This window comes from Lipophrys pholis (assembly GCF_963383615.2).
Source record: "Lipophrys pholis genome assembly, chromosome: 19".
Lineage (NCBI taxonomy): Eukaryota > Metazoa > Chordata > Actinopteri > Blenniiformes > Blenniidae > Lipophrys > Lipophrys pholis.
Genome location: NC_137647.1, coordinates 6,209,577 through 6,234,229, shown reverse-complemented (window position 1 = coordinate 6,234,229; position 24,653 = coordinate 6,209,577). Strand labels below are relative to the sequence as shown.

The 24,653-nt window shown below is 42.6% G+C and overlaps 1 protein-coding gene across 2 annotated transcripts in view; it reads right to left on the bottom strand.

The window, feature by feature from the left end:
- The window catches only part of LOC308124166 (myosin-10), a 65,144-nt gene that overhangs the window by 9,146 nt on the left and 31,345 nt on the right, over window positions 1-24,653 (bottom strand). The window contains exons 4-21 of one of the 2 annotated variants that reach the window (XM_080487026.1): window positions 21,813-21,840; window positions 17,796-17,898; window positions 16,763-16,792; window positions 12,909-13,001; window positions 11,563-11,626; window positions 10,563-10,661; window positions 9,374-9,517; window positions 9,163-9,258; window positions 8,495-8,613; window positions 7,345-7,497; window positions 6,564-6,737; window positions 6,268-6,441; window positions 4,562-4,676; window positions 1,295-1,488; window positions 967-1,088; window positions 722-791; window positions 256-416; window positions 59-167 (exon numbers count right to left, since the gene is read on the bottom strand). In XM_080487026.1, the coding sequence (XP_080343152.1) occupies window positions 59-167; window positions 256-416; window positions 722-791; window positions 967-1,088; window positions 1,295-1,488; window positions 4,562-4,676; window positions 6,268-6,441; window positions 6,564-6,737; window positions 7,345-7,497; window positions 8,495-8,613; window positions 9,163-9,258; window positions 9,374-9,517; window positions 10,563-10,661; window positions 11,563-11,626; window positions 12,909-13,001; window positions 16,763-16,792; window positions 17,796-17,898; window positions 21,813-21,840 (2,048 nt within the window). The remainder of the gene's footprint in view (window positions 1-58; window positions 168-255; window positions 417-721; window positions 792-966; window positions 1,089-1,294; window positions 1,489-4,561; window positions 4,677-6,267; window positions 6,442-6,563; window positions 6,738-7,344; window positions 7,498-8,494; window positions 8,614-9,162; window positions 9,259-9,373; window positions 9,518-10,562; window positions 10,662-11,562; window positions 11,627-12,908; window positions 13,002-16,762; window positions 16,793-17,795; window positions 17,899-21,812; window positions 21,841-24,653) is intronic. The other variant, XM_080487027.1, reaches the window with a different exon arrangement.

Genomic DNA, 24,653 nt, shown 5'->3' with positions numbered 1-24,653 from the left:
CATCTGGAAGCATTACGTGCACCTCAGATAGGATCCGTGCATTCAGATAGGCCTGCACCTTAGTGAAAAGCCTCCACCACTGCCAGTGGCGCAGCTTCAAGTAGGCGGCGCAGTTTCTTTGGAGAACCTTCAGAGCGCTGAGCTGCTGCTGCTTTTTAGCGAAGGCCCTGCAGCGACACAGAGGAGAGGAAGAAGCACATCAGACACGTGGGGACGAGTCAAACGCGAGCCGCGGGGGTCCGAGCCGAGCCTCACTTGCGAGCCAGGTATCCTCGACAGACGGCCTGGAAGTAGATGATGATGTCTGTGATCTTCAGGTCTCGCTCTTCCTCCAAGTGGGCGAGGACGCCGGCCCTGAAGAAGATCTTACTCTGACCAATACGGAAGAGGTTTCCATCCAGCTCCAGGGCCTGAATCTACACAACGAAGAAACACAGGGATCAGATTCTGTGTAGGTGATATTATAACCTTTAGAAAGGTAAACATACGTTTAAAATTGTGTCTGTTCTGGTTTTTCCTGGATTAGATTTTAGAGGATTTTTTTTCGGATTTTCATATTTTTCCTTTAAAATCTCCAGTGATTTTTTTTTTAATATCCTCTGTGTGACCTAAACTCTTGTTAAAACAATGAGTTACTAACGACTGATTAAAATTAGTTTGACCAATTATAATCTGAGATTTGAGTTGTGACTTGAGCTGAAGATGAAGGTTTGATCCTCACCATCCTCTCACAGGCCTGCTTCCCGTCCATGAAGCCCTTTGGAATGGCGTTCGGAGTGAGGATCTCGTACCTAAACACAGAAAAACCAGACAGGAGACGAGGCTTTGCTTTTTGATTCTCTCATATTGAAACAGAGAGAAAGTAGTGGAGGTGTAGAAATAAATAGATAAATTAAAAGAAAATCATAAAAACAAAGAGGAAAAAACAAGATTTACAGTAGAGAGGTAATGACAGTAATGCGATACCTCTGTCTGAACTCCTGGAAGACGATGCGGTTGGGGAAGCCCTGCCTGCAGATCCGGATCCCCTCCAGAACCCCGTTACACCTCAGCTGGTCCAGAACCAGGTGAGGGTCCAGTTTCCCGGCCTGAGGACGACGAAGAGGAATTAATTCAACCCGATTCGGGGATCGCAAGATTGAAGCGATGATGCTTTTGTTTCAGTTGTGTGTGTGTGTGTGTGTGTGTGTGTGTGTGTGTGTGTCTTCAGTTCAGTTCCCAGATTGTGGAGGTTTGCTTATTATAAAGAGATTTCCAGGAGCTTCAGCCACTGTTGAAGACTTCGGACACTGACCCGTTTCTCGTGGTTGGGGATGATGCAGCGGACGAAGTTGGGGTTGGTGTTTCTCAGCGTGGCCATCAGTTTGGACAGCTGCTCTTTGTACAGCTGTCCCACCGTACGGAACATGCCCTTCTTGGTCTTGTAGGCGGCACCGAACGCCGTCTCGTTCATCCCTGCAACCTGGTCCAGGCCCACGATCCGGTCAACTGTGACCAGAAATCAGTCAGTGGATGAGGAAGTTTCTTTTTATTAGACACATGAATGTAGAGAAGAGAAAAACCAAAAAGTGTTTTTAATTGTGTATGAGTTAAACATTGATGCGTGTGGATGCAGCCAATGAAGGTTGAGACGAGTCCAGCTGAGCGGAATCAGATTTTTTTCTGCTTTTTGTGATAAAACATGAGGACAGACAGCCGAGACTCCAGATGTGACTGAACCAGCAGCTGCTTTGATTCTACAGGTGACAAAGAAAAAAAACCTTTGTAGAGAATTCATTGTGAGTTTGTAAAAGATTTTAAAGGATATTTCAGGTCAGTAATGATGAATTGTTATTATTATTATGTCGCTGTTTGTTGGAAGAAGTCTGCTCGTCATAACTTACTAAATACTTTTGGTTTCTTTCGTCTCACTGTGTGGATGAACTGCAGAAATATCAGACAAAAGCAGGTTTTCTGGACTCGTCACGTCCTGATTGAACAAAATCATGTATGTAAGATTGACTGGCACTACTCAGAGTACTCAGAGTTATGTGTGATGAAGAAGCTGATATTTATCCTCTCAGGTGCTGTGTTTTCCTTTACTTTATCACATCAGCTTGAGTCCTCAAATAGAAAGGTTATTCAGTATTATTTACATTTCTAAAGTTATTTTTTCCAGTAATACTTAAAAAGAGCAAATTTCTTGTTCTTGCATTTTGAATTTCTGTAATTTTTTTCCATCATTGTTTCCATTCCAGCGTTATTTCTGTACCAGTGATTGTTAAAAAGAGATTCATGCATGAGAAGACAGGAGGTACGCTCTGAAAATGTTAAACTTCTATTATCATTTAATTAATATCCAAGTGTTCTTTTCATAGTATAATGGCTTTAAAACAGAACACGTTATGCTTTAGGATGTTTGTCGAAGGTCATTGGAATCCTACACAATCAACTCAATTCTCAATTTCATCACAGAAATTTAAATCATGCTTTACTTTACTTTACTATTAGGATCATTAGTTTGAAGGAAAACGTGACAAAGTCATCAAATCTGGTCACTTTGCTGATAAAGACATAAAACTGAGAGCTGCTTTCTTCCATTCAGCCTCATGTACCTGATCTTCCCCAGAAAGATTAAAACAGGGAGGTTATCTGGGCTGCTTATGTAATTTACCGGATTAGAACAGAATAAATTCAGCAGATTAATTAAATCATCAATATTTTTTTTTAAGTGCAGTTATGAATATCAAATAAAAAAAAATCTGTAAATAAACCAATAATCCTGTTTTCGGTAGCGATGTTAGACTTTAGTGAAGAGCAAATATGCTTTGGAGCTCGAGTTTTAATAACAAACTATTCATCAAGAGAAAAAAAAAACCTTTAAAGGTTTCTTAAATTCCTGTCATGACCTCATTATTAATGCCGAAAGTTAGAAAAGAGAATTTAAATGCATTGCAACATTAACTGAAACAACGAGTGGAGTGACAAAATCCAATAACGTCCTTTTATCCTCATGACATCATGGCAGTAAAGTTTATGAAGCGCAGTAACAAGCCTTGAAGTTTCACATAAAAAAAGCAGCTAAAACATTAATTTAACTCATTGTTGATGTACGTTACACAGAACGAGACGGATTCCTTTCAGGGAAAATGTTCCCACATCTGGAGAAATCGTCGTGAAGCGTTTCACTTTTTAATAAAGATGATGAACGGCGCTGCGTTGGATCAGACGTCTGGTCCCTCTGATGTTACGCTCTTTTAAGGAGATATAAATGTCAGTACAAAGTAATCCGTAACCCGGATTAAAACGTCATCCCGAGAAGGAGTTTGGACGTTTAGATTTATTTCCACTTTATATGACGTCTGCAGAAATGATCATGCAGCAACTCTGATGTTTTGAACTGTACCGGTGAAGTTAGGGGTTGATAATCACTTTGTTTAAGGAATCATGTGGACTTTTCTTTGTGGCGTAACGAATAAATCACAATAACGCGATCAAACAAATTTTCAGGCAAAACAGATTGTAATTCGAAGCGTGGTTACATAAAGAAATGGCTTTTCCTGGCTTCACATTCTAGGAATGGTCAGACTGCCAAACATGAGCCATGCAAAGCCAGCAGGAGCTTCTGATGGAGGCGCCGGGCAGCCGTGACGAGACAAGTGAACCTCTGAGGAGGAAGATTCACCTGGAGCTTCATGGAGCCCAGACACATTGTCATAGAAAGAGGCTCTCTGAAACGTCTGAATGTCTACAGCAACAGAGACACGGACAGAGAGAGAAGACGGCAGAGTGAGAAGGAAAGAGAAAGTGGACGTGCAAACACACACACACACACACACACACACACACACACACACACACACACACACACACACACACACACACACACACACACACACACACACATTTCCTCACAGCAGCACTGTTAAAAGAGTCAGTTTATCAGCGTTATACTGTAAAAAGTGCAGGTTAACAAGAAGAAGTGGTGGATTACAGCACAATGTCATTAGTCAGGGATGAGATTAGTCCAGAAATTAACATTATATAACCAGATTTGATCTTTATTGTCATTGTAACAAGTGCAACGACATTTAAAAGCGTCATCCGATCCGTACATCCTGCATAAAATCGACTAAAAGCACTAAAAGCAGGAAAACACAAGTTGACGCCCATCACTCAGTCAATGGTTGTATCTTTGCACGGATCCCTTATAAAACACACTGCACATCTAATGTGTGTTTCTGTGTCGAGTAGAAAACTGCTGGGCAGCAGTTCAAATAGAACATGACCACAGTGAGTATTGCCCTTGCACGTCGTGACCGATTTAAATGAAATTTAAAATATCAACACAAGATCGGTGGTTCCCAAAACATGAGCAAACTGGAGAGGATTCTGCTGATTCAGCAATAAAAATGTCATGTGGCTTGTAGAGAGTTTGTCTTTATCTTCACGTCACATGTTTCCTCATGAATGCATGAATAGTTTTTCTACTTTAATATCAATTTGTGTAAGATGTTGCCGAGCTTCTATACAATAAATCCTTATGAATTCAATATTTTTTATAAGGTGTCGTGTGACTCACCATCTTTCCAAAGCTCGGCCACAAACTTGTCCGTGGACTGGTGCAGCAGCGTGGCAACGTTGTCATTCAGAGGATCCATGTTCTTCATCAGCCATTCATCGGCTTTATAGTCCACCTGAAGTGACACAGTGGCTCATTAGGTTTCCGTCGAATATTAAAGAAGACATAACAAGAATATACATTATTGCAGGAAAACAAAAAAAACGACTCGCATTTTATTCATGCGAACTTTGCTTCACGTTGTCTCAGGCCCTGTTTACACGACAACGTTTCACGTGACAACACTTAATCCGCTAAAAAAAGGAGTGCGTTTACACTGCAGCAGCGGACACAGAGACTACGATGTAGTTAGTATGCCAGGCCACTGGAGGGCGCTGTTGCTTGATTTTTTTTAATGAAACTACACAGACGTATGTGCAGAAAACAAAACACTATAAACGTGAAGAAAATGGAGAGAACCCGACATCCGCATGGACTCATGACACATCGGATGCTATCAGGGGAGAGTCTCAACTATTAAACTACTGATCTGGACGATAAAACTAGAATATGAACCGCGGGTCGTACCACTACGCAGCCGCCATGTTTGTTTACAACTGAATGAGCAGGAGGGAGGGGGAGAGATGTGCATGTGTAGTAACAGGCTCTGTTGCCTCCGCAGGAGGGATTTGCTCCGTGAAAGAATCTTTCCACCTTGGGAGCCGGATTAAAAACTTTGCGGATACAGTGCATCCGCACACTGGTGCTGTGTAAACGGACCCCCCATAAAAGTGAAGAAAGTTTTGCGGATACACTCAAATTCGTTGTCGTGTAAACGGGGCCTGAGATGACACGCTGAACGGTTTGGTTTCCAGCCCTCCGGTCTGTTGCCTCGCCTGTCCGTTACAGCGGGCGCCGTGCGTCTGAGCCGACAGCTCCGTCGGGCAGTAACACACCAAACACCGCGGCCCAGTTGTTTTAGCTCGCAGGCCCAGATGTGCTGAATGTGCAATCTCGAGCGGCGCAGTGAAAAGTTCAGCGAATCGGTGGAAATGATCAGACGTAGAATAGAGACAAAGCTACTAATAAGTCATCAAAAAAAAAAAATAAACTGAGGGGAAGAATGTGGGATCTGCAGATGGGTTTAATCAGAATCCTGGAAAAGCAAACTCACCATGTTTATATTTTTTATACCATTTTCAGCATCAAATTAGTTTTTTTTCATGTGTTTGTTAAAAAAAGCTCATCCTGCATTCGTCTAAAGTTTTTTTTTTTTTTTCTCCCCACTGTGCAGGTAAAACATCATGAAACTATCACTCCGGCGGTGAGATCACATTTCACGCTACGACTGACGAGCGCCTTCCCTGGAATGCGACGGCGGCGTCTCGCTTTCCCCCCCCGGCGCAGATGGCGGACCGCCGCACAAAGGTGAGAGTTGAGAACCCTCCGTTATGTAACCAGCACGCATCAAAGACTCCGTCTCGCACCAATCGGAACCAGATGCGGGTTTCCTGCTGCAGCAGCAGTCCGACTAACTGGGCCGTTGTTTTCATGCAATGACCTGGTTAAAGAGGCAACGGAGGGGCTGGAGTCAGAAACGAAGCTGCTGCGCAAGAAAAACACCCAGAAAGCGAAGAATCTGTCACCGTGAGGAAGATTGAAGCGGACTAAATTAAATGCCGTGCAGAGACTCTCCAGAGTATAATCAGGACGGGTCGTGTACACACCCTCCCGGCGTAATGGATGACGCAGAAGTCGGCCTTGTCCTTCAGCTGACGAGGCTTCTGAAACTTGGTGTGTGTGCCCTGCTCCTGCAGCACCTTGTCCACAAACGTCTTGTCGGTGGCCTTGGGGAACCAGCACTCCTCATCCAGCAGAGCGAGGATACCTGGGGGATTGTTCTGAGAGGACGCACACACACACACACACAACACACACACTGTGGTAAATACACAGAGCATTTGCACACACACACACACACACACACACAGACGAGAGTCGAGAAGAGACGGCGAGCACTGACCGGCCTCTCGATGAGGTCGATGCAGGGCTGCAGGTCGAGGCCGAAGTCGATGAAGCTCCACTCGATGCCCTCCCGCTGGTACTCCTCCTGCTCCAGGATGAACATGGTGTGGTTGAAGAGCTGCTGCAGCTTCTCGTTGGTGTAGTTGATGCAGAGCTGCTCGAAGGAGTTCAGCTGCACGGAGGAAGAGGACGGGAGGCGAATAAGGCGTGAATAAGATGAAAAGTTCTTGGTAATACCGCATTTAATCGGCTGCTACTTTTCCAATTACTGCAAATAGAAAGCAACTCATTACTTGCGAAAGTAACTCTTGCATTACGTTACGTTTCTCCCGGAGCGAGGTCTGTTGTAGTTACTCGCATATACCTGAATCATGTGTCCACTAAGGCACTGAGTTAGTTCTTTCTTCATAGAAACACCAACAGTAGTTTACTGTTACACCTACAGGGACAATTTAGTTCCTCAAATATCATTTTTACACACAACTGCCACGATTTATCCACTGTACCACCTGGTGGTGCAATGTGGTATTGCAAGCCTGAATTAGCGTCCACCGTCTGGTTGTTTACACAACGTGACATTAAATCCTTGAATGACAGCTTTCATAAGTTAGCAAAAGTGAGTAATTGATTACAGTAACAGATTTACTTTGTTTCAAAAGAGTCACGATACTTTACAGCAGATAAAAATAAAGAGGCCACACATGCATTAAAGTCAGCAATTTAGCAATTCTTAAAAAAAAAAATATAGTTCAGGATTAAAGAGGTACCAACAAAAGTACCTCGAAGATTTCGAAGCCTGCGATGTCCAGGATGCCGATGAAGGACGCCCCCTGCCGTTTGGTCCGGTCCAGAGCCTTGTTGATGCGGTGGACCAGCCAGCGGAACAGACGCTCATAAGTGGCTTTGGCCAGAGCTTCCACAGCGAAGTCAGCCTGAGGTGAGAGGAAGCAGCAACATGACGGGCGCCATCAACAACACGAACTCGGCCAGACGTGACGAGAGCATTAAAACATTGTGTTGCAGTTTCTGCACGGGCCGGGATGGATTGGTCTCGGTGCGACGTCGGAAAGTGAGCAACAATTAGGAGCATCCATCATCCAGACCCGGCCAAACATGTGTGAGGAGTTAGTGAACACGACGCGCCGTCTAAACAGGAAGATATTACCTGGAAAAAGGGTTTTAGAGCTGAATTCAAGCGAAGTTACTGTGAAACAAGCAGCTGATTCATGACAACATAAAACCTGATTGATTTAAACAAACTTTAAGGATGAAAAATAGTGAACTTTGATGTTTTCTACTCATATTTATGAGAAAGTTTGCTGTTTTAGATAGAAAAATGAGCTACAAAAAGACAATTAAACTTAATTTTTAACATATACATTACAGTATTCTGATTGCCGCGGCTTTACAATCAACAGACCATCAATCTGGACTCCCAACAATTCACACTCAGTTTGATCTTTATTAACTGGTGGAGTTTTTTTCTGTTTATTTCAATGCAATGTCAAAGCTCTGGTCATGTCCATGTTTTATTAACTTTCTACTTATTGCCCAACATCATCCACCGTCTTTCGGATTATCTTAACTTTTTAACCACAGACATCACGTTCTATTGTTAGATTTTTGAAGCCAATGTTTTCTTGGTAGGTTGAGATCGAGACACGGTCCAGAGTGTTTCCAGATCCTCCAGATCAGACGACTGCACATTTGCTTTGTATCAGTAAACATAACATATAAAGATTATAGCTCATCCGAACTGCGGCCAACAGGCTGTAAACAGGCAATAAAAGATGTGACCACATCGCACCTGCTTTCTGTTCTGCACTCATCCGGCTCCCCGTGGGTCTTCCACTTTGATTTGAGCTACTTTTAACCCCTCATGGAAAATGCAGTTTGCTTGATGTTGCGAGACGGTTGAAGAGAGCTCACCTGCTCTTTGGTCTGCGCCTTCTGCACGTAGTCTCGCCCCACCTTGATCCTCGGCGTGAGGATGGCCCGCGTGAACTCCATGACGTTCATCCCCAGCAGGTGGCAGAGCTTCTGCGCCACTGGGACGAGTGAGGAGCATCAGTTTAGACAAACGTCGACTTCAAACCAGCGATCGTGGGCAGGTTCAAAGCAATAACATCAATTTCTGTCACCCTGAATTTAAATCCATTTGAATGTGAATGTAAACAAACACAGATGCAACTCAGAAAGCGTTTGTCAGTTGTTTCCAGACTCATACACACTGAGAATAACTGTAAATTACAGTATCTGTCTAAAAAAAGAAGGAAAAATGCAGCTGTGAGATGAACAGACTGTCTCAAGGACAGTTTTAATAATGATCACTGTACAAACCATTCTATCTGACTTCTGTCTCACACTGTGAGTCCACAAGAATGCAGGAATATCCCGCAGTGCCGACATGATTCCTGCATACTGAGCATTGCTTAATAAACAGATATACAATACAGCTTCAGTGTAATCATGTTTCCATTAAATCTCACAGTGTGATGTGTGTTTGCCGGCTGTCAGACCGCCTGCTGTGGTGGAAGTGGGAGGTTCACATTCATCTCATTTCCTGGAGTCGCACCACCCCGGCGAGGAGCGTTTACCTGTGTTCTCAGGCATGGAGGCCTGATCGGTGTTCCTCTCTTTCTTAAAGACGATGTTCCCGAACTGCAGCACTGCGGAGACGACCTTCAACATGCCTGGGAGGGGCGAGCGGAGCGACAAGAGAATCCAGGTCAGGTAAAGCGGGGAAACAGAGTTCGTTTGGTTTTTTTTTTGGTTTTTTTAGGGGGCAGATCTGGAAGCGCCACTCACAGACGATCTCGTCGTGGTTGAAGCTCATGATGTGCATGGCCTCCATCGTCTCCTGGAAATTGTCCTTGTCCTGCTGGCCCGGGATGGGAATGTTACCATTGGACAGGAAACGGTAGTTGTTGAAGCCTTCGAGCAGCAGATCCGCTGAACACAGGGAGGAAATACAGAGATTTATAGATTTTGCGTTTTTAATGGGTTTTTTCTTTACATTTTTGATTTTGCTGCTCGCAAAATCTTCATCCTAATGAACGTTTGGCACATTTACTTCTATACTATTCATGATATCCAGGGAGATTAATAAAAGTACCACAAAGCGGAGAAATTGGGCTTCGTGCTTGAGGATTTCTCTCCCATACAATCACATGCAGGAGTCACCATACATGTAGTATAAACACTAATAAAAGGGAAATACATGCAGGAAACCTGAATATAATTGGATTCATAAGAGAGTAGAAGTTACCTGCGACTGCTTCAAAGTAAAAAATAAAATTAAAAAAACCCTCAAACTGCAGGCAAGGTGCATCTAATGCAATGTAACGGAGGGATGCAATGTCCCTCAGGTCGATGCTTCACCTCTTCTGCATCCCACCTCTCATGTTTAACTCGACATCACCAGCAAACTGGACAAAATAATTCAATCAAACACACACTCGTCGCTTAACTCACACTCCAATCGCCTCATTCCAAAAATCAAATTCTGGTTAGATGTCAGACTTCCTGTACCTTCACTAAATGTGTAAATGTGCACAATATACTGCAAATTTATTGTAATTACAATATTTCCATGGGCTTTAATCGTATCGCATATTTGCAATAAATTACAGTTTGGTTCCATGCATGGTGCCAAAGCTGGTGTGGATTAATGGCAAGAGAAAGAGCACTGTTTATTTGCAAGACTGTACTTGCATTTATCGTTTATCATATTGTTAGTGTGATACTCAACATGCATTTTATTGTGTCTGTTGGAAATCATTCACTGACACATTCAGTTCTGAAGATTTAAATTCATAATCCTGAAATTCCACTACAGCTTATGAAACAAATATGTTCTGAATCCCCATTTAACAATGTGGTGATCATAAGATACCAAAGCTTTCAGGGGTTTGGGCTTTCATTCTCACCAGTTCTCCTGAGCTCCGTTCCTTACTTATTATTTCCCGTTTCCAGATTCCTCCTCTCGTCTACTCACTTTTAAGATGCTCCCCTGCTCCGGCCAGCAGGCGGTAGAAGATGTGAAAAGTCCGCTCATCTTTGGCCTGTCGGATGGCCCTCGACTTCTCCAGAAGGTCTGACAGCAAAAGTTAAGGATCTGACACAGAAACCAGTCGGATCTCAATGGAAATTAAACTCAAATTACAGTGCAACTGTCCATGTTGGTAACATAAAATGGAAAAGAAAATGTGTTTAAGGCAACAATTCATAAAAAAAATCCAAACAATTAAATTCCAGAGAGACTTGGTCCACACAAGAGATAATAAGCCAAACTGAAAAATAAAAGGGAAAAACAATGAAAACTTTCTTAATGCCTTTTTAGAAGGAACAGCATTCCTGTGGTGAAGCCCGAGCTGTGGTCGACCACGGCTCTCTAAACTCAATAATGGCATTATTGCATGTCAAATCAGTAGACTTCAGGCAATTCTGCCAACCAACCACTTTGGATCGACTCCACATTTCATTAAAATAACACAGACTGCCTCTATTGTGTGGATTTATAAGCTCGACTCATCAGTTTCCGAGCCTCTAAAAGGGTCTCGGTGTATAAATGACAGGCGCTTAAAAGTGGCTACAGACATCATGCAGTCTGATCTGCTTGTGCAAAACATTTTCAGGGACGGTTTTATATAAATAGATGGCTTTTTTATATTATTTTGAAAATAGTTGTTTCTTGATTAAAAATACAAAGTGAGAGAGTCCAGTCCAGTCCAATCCAGTCCAGTTCAGTTAAGTCCAGTCCAGTCCAGTCCAGTCCAGTCCAGTCAATATGTTATACCGTAGCATATCAGATGTTTTAATGTTTCATACAGAATATTAATGTCGAAATTTACTTCTACAACTAGATGCAAGTCTGAATGAAGAGAAAATGCTATAATAAAAAAAAGAAAAAATGTTCGATCTTCCATGTCTCTTCGTTTGGTTCTGGAACATTTATCCTCTCTCCTCCGTCACTTGCCTTCAATAAATAAGGATACAGGTTTCGATGTTCGCCCCAACGATGTAGCCCGTGACGTCAAAGTTGATTCTGATGAACTTTCCCTGCAGGAAACACACACATGTCATTGAACATCACAGGCTAATCAAACAGCCCGGGGTTGGTGTGTTTATTTACGTCTTAAATACCACCTTGTGGATTGTCGCACATGTCAGAAAGATGGTGAAGTGAAAATGCCTATATTAGGAGGCGGCAGGTTCAGCGGTCAGAAAGAATCTCAGGCATGTTTGTGGTTTCTTGACACTGGATAAGTGTGTGTGTGTGTGTGTGTGTGTGTGTGTGTGTGTGTGTGTGTGTGTGTGTGTGTGTGTGTGTGTGTGTGTGTGTGTGTGTGTGTGTGTGTGTGTGTGTGTGTGTGTGTGTGTGTGTCCGCCGATATTCAGCCGGTGATTCACGCGGACCCCGTGTGGTTTATCTCGCCCACATGGTTTACTTAGTCACGAAAAAATGTAGCGAGAGCGAGACGACCGCTGCAACTCATTACAATGTGATGGTAAACCGGTTACAATGCAAGAGCAGGAAGAGAGAAGATCTTAATGAACACAAATACAAAAACTAACGAAATATTCTAAAGTCACATGGTTGAAAATGCCAAAAAGAAGCTTTTCTTTTTTCTTTTTCTTTTTTTAACACTTTGGATGGAGTTCAATGATAAGATATGCATTTAATCATTTATATATATTTATATGAGTTTTACTTGTTCAGTTAGACCAGGGGTGTCAAACATAAGGTCTGTGGCCCAAAACCGGCTCACAAGAGTCTCCAATCCAACCACTGTAAAGGAAAAATTTAATTTTGAATGCAGCTTTCTTAAGGCTAGTGGACATTGTGCCACAGAAAAAACTGGCGTCAAAGCCATGCTACTAGACAGACTATGTAAAAACATGCATGCGAAAGACTGCAAAATGCAACACTTAGAGAAGTATAATGGACATTTCACTACGTTTTGCATTATCAAAATGGGCTTTAAGTTGAAGTTGCAGTCATTTTTGGTATTAATTGTTCAGACTTGGCCAGGTTTTCCTAACCCAAACCCACTCAAGATAAACATTAACTAAAATGTGTTCGACAGCAAGTTAAAGAAGGCAGCAAGAAAAAAAGCTTAATTGCCACAGAAGGAATTAAGCGACTTTTTCATAGGTTTTCAAACTGGGCTTGTGACACAGAATAGACGTGTTTTATGCAGTTTTCGCAGCTGTGTGTTTTTTTTTTTTTCTTTTCCAGCGAACATTTCAAACTGCACTGATGTACAGTCTGTTTCCCCTCTGGATCATATCAGCGCAAGTGTTTGAATCGGGGGGAATCATTTTTCAAACAGAAACTCACAAAGCGAGACGAGTTGTCATTTTTCACCGTCTTGGCGTTGCCAAAAGATTCCAGGATGGGGTTGGCCTGCAGGAGCTGCCGCTCCAACTCACCCTGTGGAGAAAGACAGAGAGGTAAGGAGGCTGACACGTATTTAAATACCCTAAGTATTTCTTGTTCGCTATGGATCACATTTTTCTCTGTCGGCCAGCAGGACACACACAAGCTGGAGAGTCAAAGTCAGGAAAGTGTAACCGAGTCAACATGCTGAAGTCATTTCTCAGACAGTCCACAATTCATCACGGCTCTGTTGGCTTTACCTTCAGTCAGCTGCAGCACAATGTGATTTCTGTCACGGGAACTCGACAAGTTTAAGGGGCCAAGACAACCAAACAGTTTGACTGAACTCGTGAAACCACAAGGGCACGATGCTGAACATGTTCTGCTGCACATCCTGCAGTGAGGCGATGGTGAGCGAGAAGCTCTCTTCCTGCCTGCGCATTCCTCTGGTGGGGATCGTGTACCCTATGTATCCCAAAAAGTATACCACCATGGTGATGATGGCTTCCTTCCAACTATAAAAACCCCTCGACGCTAAAATCCCTCGACGCATGACACAATCTTCTCTATCCAGGGCAATAGTGGTGCAAAAATAACCCCCACTGCAAAGTGCGCCCTGCCAGGAGACGGCCGAGGGTCTCTGGACTCTGCAGCCCACGAGGAAATGAGTAAGTAATTAAATGTAGGAACTACCTGCTGGTATAGAAGTTTAAAGCTGACACAGACTGCCTGATGGTTCAGTAACATTACAGAAACGTCCACTGCTGCACATTTATTTCACCCTTCTGTATGTGCTTTAGGACGGAATGAATAAAGGCATCATCTAAAACATATCTAGTGTATGTACTGCTGACACAAGCCACGTTTGTCCCGAATACCTTTGTCAATGATTTCTAGTAAAATGACAAATGTTACTTTCTGTTTAGAACATACGAAAAGTACAAATATATTTTAAAACCAACAGTAATAGCATTATTATCTTCAAATGATCTATGCACTGTGAATTGAAAACACAGAGAAATAACGGACTGATTAACTAGCCCCAGCTTGCTCTGGTTGTGTGATACCACTTTGTACCACTAGATGGAGTAGAGAGGCACTATAACCCTTTTTTAAAAGTTTTAAAAACAAAACCATTGTTTCTCAAGTTGCTGGTAAGATAAAAAAATAGAAATAAAAACAACATTTTTGGCATTATCTGACACATATATACATAGTGTACAAAAAATATATTAAAAGCAAAGGTAGACTAATCGAGTGCCAGTTGGCTTTAGTCATGTAATACCACTTTCTACCACTAGATGGTGTAGTGCAGTGGTCCCCAAGCCCCGGGCCGCGGACCGGTACCGGTCCGTGGATCAATTGGTACCGGGCCGCACAAGAAATAAATAAGTACTTCCGTTTTACGTATCATCTGTGTCTAAACGATCTTTTATTTTGAAAAATGACCGGATTCTCTCGGTTACGTCTCAGTCACTTGAGCGCAGAAAAACAAGCTCAGGGCTCCCATTGATTTGGCGTTATGGTGAGTTAAAATTTTCTTTCACTCTATGTTCGTTTTTGTGGTGTATCTGTATCAGATTTGGAAACGTTAACATAGCGACCAGAGTCAGCGAGTGTTCGGCTGACGGTTCAAACTGGCAAACTGGTTTAAGTTACAAGAATAGAACTATTATTGCTTTTATTATTATTGCTCAGTTAAGAAATGTTGCTAAAATATTTAAAATCATAAAAAAACCATAAAAATAAACTTCAATACAATGACAATACTGATCAGCTTGGACACGTCTGCTTACACATATCAAGATGAAAGAAATCGTGCTCGTGATTGTTAACGCGTATAGGAAACTGCAGAGTCGACCAATTGAGAGAAAACTTGGAAAAGCTTGGATCCAGTATCCCAGTTGTTGCAGCAAAGTGTGAAAACGAAAAGAAAAACTGAGGATCCCTCTGTGGTGATTTCTCAAGTGTGTCTTGGCCCCAATGTGCTAGCAACAACTCAACACAACCGACACAACAAACAGCAAACAAGAAGGACGCCAGCTTTTCTGATATAAGTCTGAGAACAAGGCTTCATCTCCGATTGCACATATGGGCTACATATGGAAATGAGATTTCAGGCAAGATTATTTGCAAAAAAAAAACCCCATCAGTATTGGGAACAGGAGAGCTTGATGCCTTCGGCTCTGTCGGTCTGAATGTGTTGAAACTTAAATGCGGGAGATCCCCGATGACCCCTCGTCTGCTGACAGACGCGGTTCTCACTCCTATGTAATGTCTTTCTGTTAGTTTTCATGGGCTGTATAATGTGGAGCATTCCTGCATAAATGGCATTCCCATACCTCTTCCTCATTGTGAGGAATTATGCAAGTCTGGTCCCCCTCTGGTCTGCTTTACCTCAACTTCTGCCCCTTTATACCCCCCCCCCCCCCTCACCCCCCCACCCTGCACCATATCTCCTCAATCTCTGGCTTTACATTCCTCTGGAAAATCAGACATAAGTTCACATGCCACACATGCGATACTTAATAAAAACGAATGAATTCAAGAGATTCTCCAGCCTTTGTGCTCAGATGATACCAGCAGGTTTCCACCTATTAGTTCAGTAGAGAATAAAAAAAACCAACAAACACAGGATCTCTTCTCTCCCCCTCCTGCTCGATACCTCTGCTCTCCTTCAGCCTCTACATTCCTCTGGCCGGCGCTCAGGAGCAGTTGTAACGTAGCACGGAGGGAAGAGCCGCCCGGAGGAGGACGGCGCTCTGTGGGCGCCGAGTTACAGCTCCTCACCGCACAGATAACGAAACACGCAGCGAATTAAACGGGCTTCTGCCCACGGCTGCGTTTTGCTCAACGCTGCAGGTCACGGAGCTCATATAAGATTCCCTCTGCTCCGACAGTTATTAAATTTACGGCGCAAAGGGAGACGTCAGGTGTTGGTTTAGCAGGGGAAGAAAAATAGCTTCTGGATGAATGAAGCCGAGGCGACATGAGCCAGAAAATATCAGGTTTTGTAGACGAGAAACAGAAGATGGAATTAGGGCAAATTGAGTTTCACATCCACAGACGCTCAGTCGTGTTAGGGCAAAATCCTCTTGAGTTAATATCTGCAACCTCCGAGTGAGGCCACGGTATTCGATATCATCAAATAAACGTCTTTTCACATCAAACACATGCATTGGAAGGACATTACTGATGGAAAACGAGCAGAAATGCCACAGATCTCACCCCCTGTGTCATCATATTAAATGTTTATCTCAATTAGATGTCAAACTTGAATTAGGAGGAGAGATGTTCAGTGCGGCTTTGGTCTCATTTCTTCAATTTTACCAACACAGTGAGGTTATGAGGACTTCTCATCATTACTCTGGAGGTCAGCAGGTTTCTGACTGACAGTCACGTCTTACGAAACAACTCAACTGTTTGAATGAACCTGCGCCAGCCGATTAAACAAAGTGTTTTTTATTATCACCAGCCGGCCGGCTTTAACGGCAGATTCACTGGGTTTCAAATGATCATGTGAGAAGACTGAGCCAGCACAAACAAATACCTCATGCAGAAAGAAGCTTAGATTAGTCTGTCAACAGAGATTTAGAGCGGAGGCGCATGCAAATACACACAAACAACAAAAACGCACCACACACACACACACACACACACACACACACACACACACACACACACACACACACACACACACACACACACACACACACACACACACACACACACACACACACACACACACACACACACACACACACACACACACACATCTCATTGGATTTTTGGGAGTAAGCAGGAGACACACTTGCCTGTAACTTGAATGCTTTGGGAGATTCGGGCTGTTTGTTATGGATAAACAAATGCAAGTGTTACAACCTGGAAGCGCTTACGTCACACACAGGAAACAGGACGCCAGTCTCTCGCAGAATGGCGTCAGGAGGCAGGAAGCGTCGGCAGTGACATTAATGTTGATTAGGACACGACTTCATGACACCTGATCATCAACGCTACTATGCTAAGGAGACGGAACAAAACCGGGACATGTTCTTCACGAGAAGAACTTTTCAGGATTTATCGTGCAAAATCAGTTTGAAGAATTCCAGATTAACACTTAAAATCATTCCCTGTGTTTAACTTTGGTCTCTTCTGAATGCTTGTAATTTGACACCAGCATGATCATTTTATTCATCTCTAACTGTCCTGAACCAGACGACCACATAAGGAAATGTGCGATGAGAAGACGTCCTCTAATAAAGGCTGAAATTCATTGTTTTTTAAAAAGCATTATGCTCATCATGAAAGTTTGAGAACCAATATTATAGATATTCAACATATTGATGTATAAATAAAACAATAGCGAGATGATGAAACGTCTTTATTAATGCAATAATAGCTTTGACTAAAATACACCTACTTATACCTCTAAATCTCAATAATTTATTCATTTTTATTAATTTAATTAAGCAGCTTTTCACTGGACTATATGGTGACGAAGGCTTTAAGCTACAAAAACATCCTGCGTGTCACAACAATGACATGAATTTTGTGTGGAGCAAATAAATGGTCAAAAGGTAATTGTTTCCAGCCTCTGTGTTAAACTAACCTGACCTGCCGCTGGCTGCAGGATTTATCTAAAGCACAGGTATGAGGGCGGTACCGCTCTTCTCACGCTCGTCGGCTTTTCGGTCAGACCTTTAAAATTTAAACTACACAATGCAATAAGACTACTCGGTTTTTCATCCAAAGTGAATAAAGGCGGTATAATTTCAGAGGAAACGAGGGAGGGAGGCCTCAGAGTGGCTGAGACCTGAGTGGGACAGATGTGCGCAGAGGGTTTCTCACAGGAATGTTGTGGTCTTTGCGTCCTTTGTGCGAGGAGGCGACGTGGGCCAGGTACTGGATGACCTTCTTGGTGTTCTCGGTCTTGCCGGCGCCCGATTCACCTCTGAAAACAAACAGAAGCAAAAGAAAAACCTCAAGCAGAGTGTGACGAAGTGAGACCCGACTGGTGGATAAACAGTGGAAGTCAGTTCAGGAGGACATGTGCCTACATGCCGTATATTTCTACATTTCAATGTGTGTAAATTGCAGGAGGTGGGCGAGAGGACGATCCCGGCAAAGATGGAATCCATCATGGAGGACGCCTCTCATCCCCTCCACGACACTGTGGGGGCATTAACCAGCGCCCCCAGTGGCAGACTGCTGCAGGGTCATTCATACCTGCTGCTGTTAGTCTGGTCAACAGCAGGAACTGAGAAATAAAATGTGTAAATATCACTGTCCTGGCACTGCTACACTGTCAAAACTGTAAATATTAATTCTACTGACTATTTCCCCCCCATATTTCCATATGTATAGATATATTTAATTTATATATACTGTACCTAGACTTTTCTCTTGTGTGCAACTATCCTGTCTGTCTTTAAGTATTTGTGCAACCAGATAGTTAGTCTTAATATAATAGTTGTAACATGTTTAAATGAACTGATTATTAAATAAGTGGAAGCCCAAAAAATGATTTAATGAGTTATACTACTCACTCCTTTTCGGACTTGCAACAAAATCATATTGTTCTGCTGTACTTGTTCACGGTTCATTTGGTGAAATATCTTTGGTTGATTGGTGTGACTTGTTCAGCATGTTCAAAATAAAAAAATTTAATGATTCACATTTTATAATAGATTTTCACATTAGAATACCTCACTCAGTATCCAGTTGTGTTATCACGTAAAGTGGTTGGAGACTGCTGAAAAGGTAAAAAGTCCTTTTACTGTTCAGATACATGATAATCTCGGTCTTCCCGAGAAGAGTGACATTAAATTAAAAACTAAAGAAAAACTGGAAAGGGAGGAAGTTCCAGTTGGAAGACCTGTGCGGGTGATTAATGGCTTTCAGTCGTTCCCAACTAATTTTATGGGGGGAAATTTCCTTTGTGAGGCACAAGAATCGACTGCTTACCAACAAAAACAAAGGAATGAAAGCAGAACGTGTGCGCCATCGTTTCCATTGAGTCTGAGTTTATTCCAAACTGGGCTCAGACTGGAAACACTAAGTAACAATGCTTCGCTTGCGAAATCCATTTGTTTCTGAAGTTAGAGACTCGTGTCGTGATACTGAAATTGATTAATAACGTGGAGCTGCTGAAAGCTCCACGGAAAAGCAAGAACTGGGAAACTGGCCGGACCCAACAGAAACAGAAGGGTCCAGTGTCGTTCTGGAAATATTCAACATGGAAAAACTGATGTGCTCACTGATGAACGAAGAAAAAAAAAAAAAATACTATCAGATTTGGAAGAATGAGTGTGATTATATAACTCTGCTACGTGCAGGACTTGCATGACTCCACAGCTTCAAAACTTTGTTTTAGGGATTTTATCTCTGAAAAGATTGAAACGTTAACAGAATTCTAAGCACTTATAGACGGTATACAACTGTTTCTACTTCACCCTGTTTATGCCTCTATCTTTACTTCTGCCATTTTCTTTTTTTTACAAGAAGAAAATGACATGTAACACTTCACTAACTGAAACGGTGAATAAGACAGTTTACAAGAAGAGCAAATAAAGTGAATAACCATCAGGCTATTTGTTGTTTCACTTCGATCTAAATCCATTTGTTTGAGCGGAGAACGCTGTGGTGTGGGGAAGTTTCCAGGCGTCTCTAATGATAGCCGTGTCCAGGCAGGGCCCTCCACATCTCCCACAGTCGGGGCCCCAAAGCCCAGAAATCCAGAGCCAGCAGCCAAACCGGGCCAGCGACACAACCTCTAACGACATACCGGCGGCTTTAGTCGAGCCGGCCATTAGCCCCCCTGCATGCGAGCGAGCTGCAGCCTCAGCTGCTGCTCTCCACTTGGACGAGCGCTGCATACCACGACCCGGAGAAACAGGTCAGATTAGGAGCACGTCCCAATTTGTCTGCAGGGTTTTACAGAAGCATCAAGTCTCACTGGAACCCTTGATTAACTTTCTCACTTCTCTTCTAGACAAAATGCAAACGTGTATTGTAACTGGATCGTGTCTATTCTGAGAACTCTTTGTACGTCCTGCGTCTCCTCCCAGGCTCTCTCTCTCTCTCTCTCTCTCTCTCTCTCTCTCTCTCTCTCTCTCTCTCTCTCTCTCTCTCGTAATTATCATGTGTGCGAGGTTCAAACAGTATTTCCAACTATTAAGTGAGAGATTCTTTAGGTTCTCTGACCGCTCCTTGTTCTGTACTTGTGGATATAACCCGGGTGTCAGGAGGGGGCTTTCCCCCGTCTGGCTTATATGCACCTGTTTCAGTTGAATTATTTTTATTTCCTTTATGGATAAATTATATCCTACAATGCCACAGACACGACGTCTGAAATAAAACTTTAAATTGTGGCTACAAATGACTATTTCGTGGCCTTAAATTACTATTTTGTGGTGTCACATTACTATTTCCTGGCCAGAAAGTATTATTTATTAGCCTCAAATTACCATTTTGTGATCTGAAATTAATATTTTGTGACCTCCAATTACAATTTCGTGGCTTCAATTTAATATTTTTTGGCCTCAAATTAATATTTTCTGGCCTTGAAATATTAATTTGTGGCCACAATTTTAAGTTTTACTTCAGATGTCATATCTGGCGCTCTGTAATAATCCACCTTGAAGTGAAGCATGCTACACCAGACATCACAAAAAACTAATATATTACAATGTACAGGCGAAAGTTGCACAACTCAAGAACATTCTTTATTTTAAACAGAGCTGATCCTGGTTGTACTTTTCTGACTTTTTTCTAAATGTTAAACACATAAATCGTGTATTTCTGCATAAAGACTTCTGGTAGGTCGCAAAAATGAAAGAAGTATGAAATAAAATGAAAAATAAAATATTTTAGACCAACATATGATTTTGTAAGACTGTCATGAAAAAGCAGAAAAAATACAAAAAGCAGAAAGCTGGAGGTCTTAAGTGTTAAGACAAGAACTCACAGGCTAAAGAAAGTTATCAAGCAACCTCCAACAACTAGAAGAAAAACTAAAGTGGACAAGCGGCAGTATATGGCTGCTGATATGTCAGTTCATTGGTTTTCATGCTGCCGCATTACAGATTTAGGTTCATATATTCAGTACGTAGGAGAAAAAGACTGGACGAGCAGGAAAATAACACGATTGTTTTCTTGTATGAGTTCATCCAGTATTTGTAATGCAGCAGCTCAACGGTGCCAACAGAGGGAGGCGTTATTCATAATGTACCAGCGATTATGTAACGGCTCTCATCTCATCACAGGCAGCATCAAGGAGCCACCACACCCCCGAGAGAGAGAGAGAGAGAGAGCGAGAGAGAGAGAGAGAGAGAGAGAGAGAGAGAGAGAGAGAGAGAGAGAGAGAGAGAGAGAGCGTGGCAGTTAATTACTCTCTACCATAAGGGATGAAGGCAAACCGCTAAGACCACGCTCATAACTTCCCTCGGCGCTCGGTCGAGTGGTCCAGCATCCGCACAAAGCTACTTGAAAATAGTCTTTAAATAAAACCCAGCAGTGTAACGGGAGCTGGCAAACTGAGTCAGGGGGAGAAAAACATGGAGGAAGATGCAGTAAGGGTTAGTTTATAGAGGAAAAACACCCAGGAAAACCAAAAGCTATGATTCTCATAAAGTACGTTCACAGCAGTGAGTGTATGAGTAACGTATATGAACGTTTCAAGGGCAAGAACAGAGATCAAGTTAAAGTGAAACTATATAATCCTCTTCTGGAGCGTTTAATTTTCCAGCCCATTGAGGTGCTTCATCACCGGACGGGAGATTAACGGTCGAGTCTGAGTCTAACAGAGACGTGACCCCCAGTGTGGGGAGGGAGGAGCTGAGAGGACTGAAGAGATGTCGTACTCACGTGCAAAGGATTGATTGGTCCTCACGATCTGCACAAAGAGAAGAAAACAGAACTTGTCAACCATCTTCACAATACTTACAGCTTTATTGTTTACCGACAAGATTCTAGAGGCTAAACAGAAAGAAGATACTAAGACATGCAATTCAATGTATTCACTTCGCAATGGAGCACAGACAACATTAGATGGTGATATTTGATCACTTCATGAGAAACCCTAGAATATTTAGGGATTTATGGAAGCAAAACATCTAAAGCAAAAAAAAAAAAAAAAGAAAAAGTAGAGACACTGGCAAGAAAATACTGGAAAAATAACCTGTAATAATACAAAATACCTAGAAAAGCTTTGTGCAAGCAATTAGGTTCTGTAGCTAGGAGTCAGTAACACGACGAGGAGCATTTAAAGTCAATTAGAAGTATTGCAGAAGTTCACTAATATGCATTAGGAACAAACTGGAAACTATTGCATTGAATGCGGGAACATTTCCAGAAATAACTCTGTATTGAGGCAAGTGAAAGCTGTGGTGACGCCACAGTTAGAGGATGGATGAGATGATTTGGTATGAATCCCTTTTCAGATTAGTTAGATATTCAAGAATCAGCTCCTCTCACCTTTCAGAGAATCAACAACTTAACCGATCCAGTCACTTCTGCCTCATGCTAAAACTACGTGTAACAACAGAGACTCGTTCCTCCAAAGCCACATTAACAGAGCGTCAGAATGTTTTTTTTTTTACAGCCATTCCTCAGCCTGCAGCATCCAGACTACCCGGAGAAACCAAGCTGTGCCGCGGCCATAAACCGACACCGAGACCAGTAACCGAAGCTCCGGCACCTCTCATCACACAGGAATTCAGACCAAAGTCTAGATGACAGGCTCAGCAAAGCCCGGTGAAGAGGTCCGACCCCTCACCTCTGAAGGTCTTCCTGCGAACCACCGGGAACGACAAAGACCAGCAGCGGCGGGAGACTGACACGTTTATCGTCTCGCAGAGACTCGGAGCTATTTCTCATCCTGGTCCGATCACAGCACGCCCTCATTAACAATAGACGGAGGCATGTTGTAAGAGGATGAGCTTCGACTTCTGTAGATCCTTAAAAAAATAACATGCTCAGAATTCACACTCACACATGAATGACGACAGCTGCCAGTCAGTCAAACCACCAACCTTGTAACTTGAAGACAACCCGCTCTACCAAGTTCACCCATATGAAGGCAAGGCAAGGCAAGGCAAGGCAAGGCAAATATCTTTATAGAGCGCCATTCAAACACAGGGCAATTCACAGTGCTTTACAAAGAAATAAAAGGAATTAAAGGAATACAGGAAAGCCTTACAAAGAAATAACAGAAGTACATTAAAGCAAGTAATATAAAATCTTAATCTTAATCTCCAGACATTTTCCCACAACCACTGACCATACGGTTTCTTTTGGGATAACTTGGATCCTTCAATCAATTTCAAGGCGCCAAAATGGGAAAAAGTGCCTCATTGATTGATGGAGGTGAAGACAAGCCACACACACTCTCAATACACACCTCAGACCAAGTTTATAGCCAACAGTCACCCTCAAGCAGATGCTTTTGCACTGTGGGAGGAAAAAAAACCCCAAACACTTCTGCACTGGAAGAACATGCAAACTCCACATAGAAACTTTGAGTGCTAAATGCTATGCTAACCACTGTCACAATACAAGAATGTGAACTCACAGTGAGGTTTCATCACTAAGGTTCATCACCAGACAAATGTTTTCTGAAATATTGCAAAATCGGTTCATCATGGGCTCACAGGAGAGGAGACGTCTGATAAAAAACATGTCTTGGAGTAGCTGTTTGCACTCAGACTTACAGTAACGTCCTGAAATTGCAAAAGCATGCGCTGGTGTGCAGAGGTTAAAACCATATGGAGCAGCTGCAGCAGGAATTACAGTACGAACTGCTTCCTGTCTGCACACACACACACACACACACACACACACACACACACACACACACACACACACACACACCCTGTGTGTGCTGACAAGCACTTTGATGTGAAGATGTGATCTTCCTCAGCTGTATTTTGGGTTTCATGAAAGACCTCCCAGAGGATTCTGTTTTTTCTTTACAGGCTTGCAGGTTAGATGAATAGATGAGAGTTTCAATTTGAAAGTTAAAGTGCCTGCATCAGTGCAACTGTCAATCTAAACAGATAATTAAAAACACATTTATAGATGCATATGTTCATTAGTTATTCCCATTGAATACAAACTGTTTGGAGTCTTTTAGTCCTGCTTTAATTAATTGATTAATTTGATGCATAATAGTTCCGTTTTGTGGCTTTATTATAAATCCTAAATCACTGATTCCTGCTCTTCCTGGGCTAAAAACTCCACATCACACTAGACGGTGCCTGTTCAGTTTTGAGGACATCGGACACGTGCTTGAGGACAACTTCATATTTTCTAAAAGCGGATTTCTTCTCTCTTTGAGTGCCTCTTTTATTGAGTCTGATTGAAGCTCCAAACAAAACCCTGGTTCTGTTGTTGAATAGAGGTGAGGCTCAGGTTCTGCCACAGCAACGTCTCCCACACCTTGCTGACGGGGGTCTGTTCTCTCACTTGGCTCAGATGGTCTGAAGAGGTGTTACGTTTTCACAAAGTAAATGCTGTTGGTGCACGGACACGTGAAGTTCTTTAAAGAGACAATCGCTGAGCTGGGGCGATCTGAATGTGGACATGTAGAGACTTTGTGTTCATTGAAAATGATGCACAAAATACAGAAATTGAACGAGGTGCATGCACGGTTGTGTTGGACACGCACCACTGAAACAGTGTCAGAGATGAACAGGCTGCTCCTCCTCA